The 8719-nt window shown below is 36.0% G+C and overlaps 1 protein-coding gene across 1 annotated transcript in view; it reads left to right on the forward strand.

Annotated features, from left to right (window-relative positions):
• The first annotated feature begins 4102 nt into the window (after positions 1-4102).
• The window catches only part of map2k2b (mitogen-activated protein kinase kinase 2b), a 17077-nt gene continuing 12460 nt past the window's right edge, over positions 4103-8719 (forward strand). The window contains exons 1-3 of the mRNA XM_016464793.1: positions 4103-4843; positions 4935-5145; positions 7593-7739. Of these exons, the coding sequence (XP_016320279.1) occupies positions 4755-4843; positions 4935-5145; positions 7593-7739 (447 nt within the window). The 5' untranslated portion in view covers positions 4103-4754. The remainder of the gene's footprint in view (positions 4844-4934; positions 5146-7592; positions 7740-8719) is intronic.

An 8719-nucleotide genomic window follows, 5' to 3' on the forward strand; every position in this document is an offset into this window, starting at 1 on the left:
ATACTGGACAAGTCAACTAACTTGAATTATACTTGACTGCATTTGGTCCTCACAACGACACAAAGGATACATAGATTAGTCAATTTTGTTCTGGGGTCCTTGAGGATGGTTCTGAATTGGACTGTGGTCCGGTACGCCAAAAGGTTGAGATTCACTGCAGTAGAGGATGCAGCTCAAACAAACCTTTCAATTGTGCTGCCATTCTGGATTGCATGAAGAATATGATGCAGGAGAAGAAAGTTCAACACTGTTAAGCAATAATAAATAAAAAAAAAGAAACACAAATGTTAAGTTTATCTAAAGTCATTTTTGTTTATTAGTATGGTTGAATTGAATCACCGAAGGTCAACAGCAAAGACATAGGTTAATAAAATGAGATGTCATTTTCTGAGTTTTTATTCATTTTGTGGAAATACTCTGATTTTGTGCAAGTGAGATGAGTAAATGCATGTTGACATTTAGTCTAGAACTACAGTAACATCATGTTCACACAGCGCACACTACGCCTCTGCAGCTGTCAATCAATAAATGGGAAAACAAAGTAACTGGAAAAGTAACTCAGATATTTTATTGTAAATTAAAAAGCAATGCGTTACTTTACTAGTTACTTGAAAAAAGTAATCTGGTCAACGTTACGTAACTAGCGTTACTTGTAATGCGTTACCCCCAACACTGTTTATGAATTCGTCTAATACATTTAGCAAAAGTCAGAAAGATTCCAGGTTTAAAAATATAATTATAATTTTTTTTTTTTTTTTTGAGAGAAGTCAAAGTTTCTTTGGGGTCAGACATTACAGGAGTTAATAAAATGCAAAATTAGCTTTTAGCAATCGTTCCTCTCTAGTCTCGTGATAGTTGTTATGTAGGTTATGATAGTATACGCAGGGATAGAGAGGAAGATATTGGTGGAGGGTGTATAATATTTGTAAAACAAGGAATACAATATAAGGTTTTAGGGAAAGGAAAAGAGTTGGAATTTATAATAATAGAAGTATTGGAAAAAAAAGGAAATGTTAAAATTATACATTTGTATAATCCATGTAAAAGATTATCACTAGAGGTATTGGATGAATTGATTGTACATTTAGAAGGGAAAATCATATGTTGCGGAGATTTTAATGCTCATAGCACGTTATGGGACAATTGTAATGATGGGAATGGAATAGTGATTGAAGAATTAATGGAGATTAAGTTATAATCCATGTAAAAGACTATCACTAGAGGTATTGGATGAATTTATTGTATATTTAGAAGGGAAAATCATATGTTGCGGAGATTTTAATGCTCATAGCACGTAATGGGACAATTGTAATGATGGGAATGGAATAGTGATTGAAGAATTGATGGAGATTAAGGATTTAGTATGTTTAAATGATGGAAGGGGAACAAGGATTAATGTAAGAACAGGAACAGAAGCAGCTATTGATCTTACACTTGTTTCAAATTCACTGGCGGGTATATGCTTATGGGAGGTGTTTAGAGAAACGACTATAGGGAGTGATCATTATCCTATAGTGATTGAAGTAAATTTATGTATAGAAGAGTGTAATACAGGAGGAGTAGACAAACGGTTTTTTGAAAATGCTGATTGGGAGGCATTTAGGAGTATTAGTGAACAATAAATGGAAAAAATTGAAGTTAAAGAAGAGGTTGATAAGGTTAATAATGATATTTGTAATGCTATATTGTTAGCAGCAAGTCAGACTATTCCAAAGAAGGGAGGTAGGGAAAAAAAGAAGATTGTACCATGGTGGACAAAAGAATGTGATCAAGCAATTAAATCTCGAAATAAAGCTTTTAAAATGTTAAAAAAGAATCATAGTTTTCAGAATTTTATTGAATATAAAAGGAAGCAAGCAAATGTAAGGAGAATCATCAAATATACAAAAAAAGAGTTTTGGAGGAAGTTTTGTAACACAGTGGGAAGGGAAACAGAAATAGGTCAAGTATGGGGAATGATAAAAAGAATTAATGGGATAAAAAGAGAGTTTGGGTATCCAAGTTTAAGGGATGAAGATACAACAGCTGTAAAAGATGAAGAGAAAGCAGAAATGTTGGCGAAAATTAGTAAAAATACATAATCAGACAATATTAGTGAGGAGGGAAAAAGAGGAAGGGAAAGGACGTTGGAGCAGTATAAAGAGATAATACAGAATGAGGAATACAATAATGATCAACTAAATATGACATTTACGAAGTCAGAGTTAAATCGAGCTCTTAGAAAAACCAGGAAATCAGCTCCAGGTATGGATCAGATTTGCTATTTAATGGTATGTCATGGTATGTTTTATTAAAAATGTACAATAAAATTTGGGAGGAAGGAATATTACCACAAAGTTGGAAGGAGGCGGTGATAGTTCCAATACGTAAACCTGGGAAAGATTGTACAAATCCAGGAAATTATAGACCTATTGCTTTGACGTCTAATATTGGTAAGATAATGGAAAAAATGGTGAATGAAAGGTTAATGTATCATGTGGAAAATTGTACATTTTTATCCAAATATCAGAGTGGTTTTAGGAGAGGGAGAAATACAATGGATTCGGCTGTGTGTTTAGAACACGAAATAAGAAAAGCACAAATAAATAGAGAGAGTGTAGTGGCGGTCTTCTTTGACATAGAGAAAGCATACGACATGATGTGGAAAGAGGGGATGTTAATCAAATTATGTAAGTTAGGTATCAAAGGTCAAATCTTTTTTTACAGTCTATGGTTGGAAATTAGCCTACTCTGCATCTCCAAACTTAGCAGACAGTGCTGTCATATCCTTTTAATTTTTCGATAGTGTAGTCCAATAAACTGTCTGGTTGTCTTTTAAGTAGCTGTGTTAAGTCAAATTTTCCAAGACATTTGCTTTCTTTCTTTGTTTAATCCATCACGGCCTCGTTTTCATTCGCAAAAACCTGAATAAGGTCCATTCCCCAAGTGCTGCACAGAGTCTTTTACCGTTAAATTCACGGTAATTTTTTACAGTGTGGCATTAAAGGCCATATACAGTGGATTGGTTAGATCTGTGTTAGATTATGGTTGTGTGCATGGATCAGCAGCAGAAACATCTCTTAGAAAGTTAGATAATATACAGCATCAGGTATTGAGATTATGTACAGGAGCTATAAAAACTACACCAATTACAGCACTACAGGTTGAAATGGGGGAAATGTCATTAGAAATGAGAAGGGTACAGTTATCAGTGAATTATTGGGTTAATTTACAAGGCCATAGTCAAGAGCAGCCAACACTAGATACTTTAAAGCCCTGTTGGGAAAAAGTTTAAAAAAAAATGTAAAGTTTTGGATGGACCGTGATACAGAAAGCAACAGGACTTGAAGTTAATTAGTTAAATTTTAGTCCAACTGTATCGCTACCTGTAATAAAACCTTGGTTACTTTCAGATGCTACAGTAGATTTTATTAGCAATACAGTGGATAGAAGAGATAAGACCTTTGAAATCAGTGATTTGTTCAGATTCATGTTCATCATTGGCAGTGTTGGGGAAAGTTACTTTTAAAAGTAATGCGTTACTTTACTAGTTACTTGAAAAAGTAATCTGATTACGTAACTCGCGTTACTTGTAATGCGTTACTACCCCCAACACTGCTCATTGGTTAGTTTACAGTACAGTCACTCAGAAAGTAGACCAGACATTTTAATGGAAATAATGCAAACGTTATATAGAATTCAAATGATGGGGATTACAGTGGTATTTGTATGGGTGCCGGCGCATATTGGTATCCAAGGAAATGAAACTGCAGATAAAGAAGCAGTTAAAAACAACGACATTAACTTAATTGTTAATCCAAGTAAGAATGAAATCAAGAGTATTATTAAGAAAAGACTGAAGGAAAGGTGGCAAAAACAATGGGTAAGGAGAAAAAAGGTCGGTGGTTTTACAGAATTCAAAGGAAAGTGGGAGAGATGAGATAGTAATATCGAGGATGAGATTTGGACACACAAGATTAAATAGTACACTTTTTAAAATGGGTAAACATGATGAAGGAAGTAAAACACTTTTTTGATCCACACTCCATACCAGTTGGTGGCGGAAATACACCATTTTGTTGTTTGTCAAGCGCCAATAAAATTTCAAGAAGAAGTCTCGCGATAGTTCCCGCGGGATCTGCGCTCTAGTGTTTCCGGTAGCCTGCTGAGAGCAGCTGTGTCGAAATTCACCGCGCCCTCCTCATCCTCATCCTCATCCTCATCCTCATCTCCCGGGACATTCCGCTCACCGGGACCGGCTTCATTCGCCACGGAGTTCGGGAACTCATTTTTCCGTCGTATGAGAGAGACCGTGAGCGCTGACGGACGCTTTAAACCTCAGCAGAGACACATAGCGATGCTAGCAGGCTAGTCGCGAGAAATCAAAACAATGTTTATTTATTACTCCCAGTTTATTTATACTCCTTTTATAAAATGAACTCGCTTTTTTATGTGTGTTAGTGACAGTAGCACGTGTTGTTTATAGGTTAACAGGAGATTTTAGAGTTTGTTTGTTATCTCTGTATAATATAAGAGTCCGTGTCACATTAGTGTGAATTGAAGTGAATGTCACTCAGTTCATGTGCACCTAGTGTTTTAATATAATAATGATCAGATCTGGATAGTAAACAGGCTGAGGAGTTTTGTTTGTAATCAGACTGATCTAGGAACTTTATCAGCTCGATGACAAGCTGTAAATCAGAGTTATTGTACAGTAAAGCTCAGTCTGAGCTCGCCTTACATTAAAGGTCCCGTCAGCTTTTTAAAAATCAGCCATGGCTCCGAAAAAGAGACCACAGCCCATAGTTATAACCGGATCCGGAGAAGCACAGACGACCTCTACATCCATAGATGCTGCGTCAGAGTAAGTTATAAAGCTGTGAGTAGGCCGACATGGAAAGAGAAGATCGTATGCATGTTACTTGATGTCTTTTTCTTTATTTTTTAAATCTCAGAGCGAATCTGGAGGCCCTGCAGAAGAAGCTAGAAGAGCTCGATTTGGATGAGCATCAGAAGAAGCGTCTGGAAGCATTTCTCACGCAGAAAGCCAATCTGGGCGAACTGAAAGACGACGATTTCCAGCATATCTGTGAGCTGGGAGCTGGAAACGGAGGTGTGGTTAATAAAGTGTGCCACAAAACCTCTGGCCTCGTAATGGCCCGGAAAGTGAGTTGCCAGCGTTTATCATTTGTCATTTTCATCAGAAACATACTGACTCGTTGCTTAGTTTGTCCAAATGAACCCTCATCTCAGAAAACTTTTCTTAGTATAAGCCTATAAGGTTCACATTTCAGCTTTTTAACCTTCCTACTGACTTTCATAGTAAGTGATGTGTTTTTAAAGTTCGCATTTTTCACAAAAAGCATTTTTCCATTCGCTTTTGGATTAGTGCAGAAAATCAGCTTTGTGGCTAGGGCTGTGCGATATGGACAAAAAAAAAACTATCGCGATTTCTTTGATCAATTTTGAGATTTCGATTTTAATCACGATTTTGACACACACAGACATGCTTTACAGTCATAAATGCATTCAGTGTGAATTTGAGACATATTTCCAAAAGAAAACCAATTAGAGTTTTATCAAAAAGCTGTAACGTTTCTAGAACAGACATAAGGCAAAATAATCACTAAGTAAAGGTGTAACAAAATGTCTCTAGAATAGACATATGTCCAGGGATTTTTTTTGCCATGCATTGGTCATAGAGCTCTTTGTGGCGTTGCCTCAGATGTTGAACTAGATTTGTTGTGCCAAGTTCACACGTACTCCGTCTGCAGTGCGTATACAGTATGTGCTCAAATCGCGATTTTATGACGATTTCGATTAATTGCACAGCCCTATTTGTGGCCCACAAAAAAATGTTTTGTTCATCATGATGATCTTCACAAATGAGCATGACTTTTTTGGTAGCAACAACCAGGGCTGCCCTCGACTAAAGATTTTTCTAGTCGACTAGCAGTCTTTTGGCAATTCGACTAATCGCACGTTTTTATTAATAAACCATATAATTCATAATAATGAAGTCGACGACACTGACTTGTCATTTCCACAGTGGACGTGCATGTTTCATACGGATTACATAATCTGAAAATATTTGTTTTCCATTTGACTTGGTTCATTTAACCTATTTCTATTGATATATTTGTCATGTCTGTGAGGCAAGCACAGAGTTTAGGTTCATTTTTTGACGTGTCTGAGACGCAGATGGCAGAAAGCGCGCCCTGTTTGCTTTCATTATTTTACAAAAGCACAGCATTTTGTTATTGTGAGTGCACACAAATAAAAGTAGACCTTTTACAGATTTGAAAGATGTATTACTCTGTATGAGGAAAAAGTATTTTAAGTGAAATGCAAATGATTGCACTGACTGAGTGAGCACGCTACTATTCAGCTTCCACACTCCGCACAAACACTTGAACAGTGCACATTTTTCTAGGTTAATGTTAGAACGAGCTAAGCGACAAATACAATTTTTCTCATTGACTTAGAGGGCAGCCCTAACAACAACTTACTTGAAAACATTTTCCCTGAAAGTTTGAGTTTGCAAGAGCGAGATTATAAACATGAACTAGTGAGTGGATGAGTTTACCTGTTCAGCGTGACGTTTACTGTCTAACAACCTCTGTATCCCATTTAGACAACTTTTTCAAGACAAGTAAAAGCCTTAAAAATCACAGGGAGGAATTACTGAAATATTTTATGTCCTAAAATCAGTCATGAAAATATCTCGAGCTTGTGTGAAGCACAGACCTTCCATCATTTAACCCAAAACAAAACGAATCAAAAGTGCTAAAATGCATGTTTCGGCCTACAAAATTCATCATCCTGTCTCTGTTTATCCTAAATGTTTTCTGTTCATTTATACAAGCTGAAGGATGAGTTGAAATTATTTTCTCTTCTAATTTATGGCATGTCATGATGCTGTCCATAGACATGATAAAAATAAAAAGGTTCACATTTAAAACTCTACACGTCTATGACTACGTCGTCTACATTCATCCGGAGACTTTGAAAACAGTGTTTTCGTTTTTAAAATGCTCTCCATCCACACGCGTTTTCCAAACGTTTCTCATCCGCACTGAAACGTCGGAAAGCGTTAAATTCGCCTAACAGTGCATGTGTAAGACCTCATAAAAGTTGATACAGATGGGACAGACAATGAGTTTTTATGCAGTTCTTCTGGCGGGATCATTTTATTTATGGAAATATCTTATCATTCACTGATGCATCACTACTCACCATTATATTTTTGATCTAAAATGCGATGCAGCTGCCCTCATGTTTTGCCGCAGGTCAGCAATTGTGAGTAAATTTCCGGTCATCTTTGCTGGACTGTAATATGAAGAGTGTACAAAGCAACATCTTTAGCAACAGTGTGAAAATGAGTAGCACATAACAGGCACAATACCAGTCGATTGGTACAATATGCATCACATGACTAAAATGCATTGTTTTCAAAAGTCTCCGTTTTCACAGTCCACACTACAACCTTGACAAAAACGCCGTCTCAGTGTGGACCGAAGGCCAAAACGGAGAGGAAAAAATGCGTTCGAAAACGTATTAGTGTGGACAAAGCCGATAAGTGTTGCATGTGTTTCTTTTCTGTGTTTCTGTAGTTAATTCATCTGGAGATCAAGCCAGCCATCAGGCATCAGATCATCAGGGAGCTGCAGGTCCTGCATGAGTGTAACTCTCCGTACATCGTGGGTTTCTACGGGGCGTTTTACAGCGACGGGGAGATTAGCATCTGTATGGAGAACATGGTGCGTTTAGAGGCTTTTTTGTCATCTTTTATGACTACACTAGTTCCTAAAAAATTCAGACAAATCCCTTTGAGCTAAAATATTTCCTTGAAGCCCCCCTGAGATTCTAAGTTTATAATTTCAGAATACAATCACATGTTTGTGACTCTGATGTTGATTAACGATCACATGACATTCAGGTCCATAAAATATTTAAGCTTTTTAGTAAGTGTTTTATTCTAATATACACTACCAGTCAAAAGTTAAGGTTTTTGAAGTTTTTTTTCAAAGAATTCTCTTCTGCTCACCAAGCTTGCATTTATTGGATCCAAAATACAGCAAAAGCAGTAATATTGTGAAATATTTTTACTATTTAAAATAACTGTGTTCTATGTGAATGTGTTAAACTGTAATTTATTTCTGTGATGCGCAGCTGTATTTTCAGCATCATTGCTCCAGTCTTCAGTGTCACATGATCCTTCAGAAATCATTCTAATATGCTGATTTGCTGCTCAAAAAAACATTTATTATTATTATTATGCTGAAAACAGCCGAGTATAATTTTTTCAGGTTTCTTTGATGAATAGAAAGTTCAGAAGAACAGCATTTATCTGAAATAGAAATCTTTTGTAACATTATAAATGTCTTTATCACTTTTGATCAATTTAAAGCATTCATACATACATCAAATAGTATTAATACATCAAAAGTATTCATTTCTATAATTTCTCCCCCACAAAAAAAAATTATACTGACTCCAAGCTTTTGAATTGTAGAGTGTATAATGTAACAAAAGCCATTTATTTCAGATAAATTCTGATTTTTGGATCTTTCTATTCATCAAAGAATCCTGAAAAAAATGTACTCAACTGCTTTAAATATTAATAATAATAATAATAAATGTTTTTGAGCAGCAAATCAGCATATTAGAATGATTTCTGAAGATCATGTGACACTGAAGACTGCAGAAATGATGCTGAAAATACAGCTGCGCATCACAG

Source organism: Sinocyclocheilus anshuiensis, unplaced genomic scaffold, assembly GCF_001515605.1.
Source record: "Sinocyclocheilus anshuiensis isolate Anshui unplaced genomic scaffold, SAMN03320099.WGS_v1.1 scaffold1491, whole genome shotgun sequence".
Classification (NCBI taxonomy): domain Eukaryota; kingdom Metazoa; phylum Chordata; class Actinopteri; order Cypriniformes; family Cyprinidae; genus Sinocyclocheilus; species Sinocyclocheilus anshuiensis.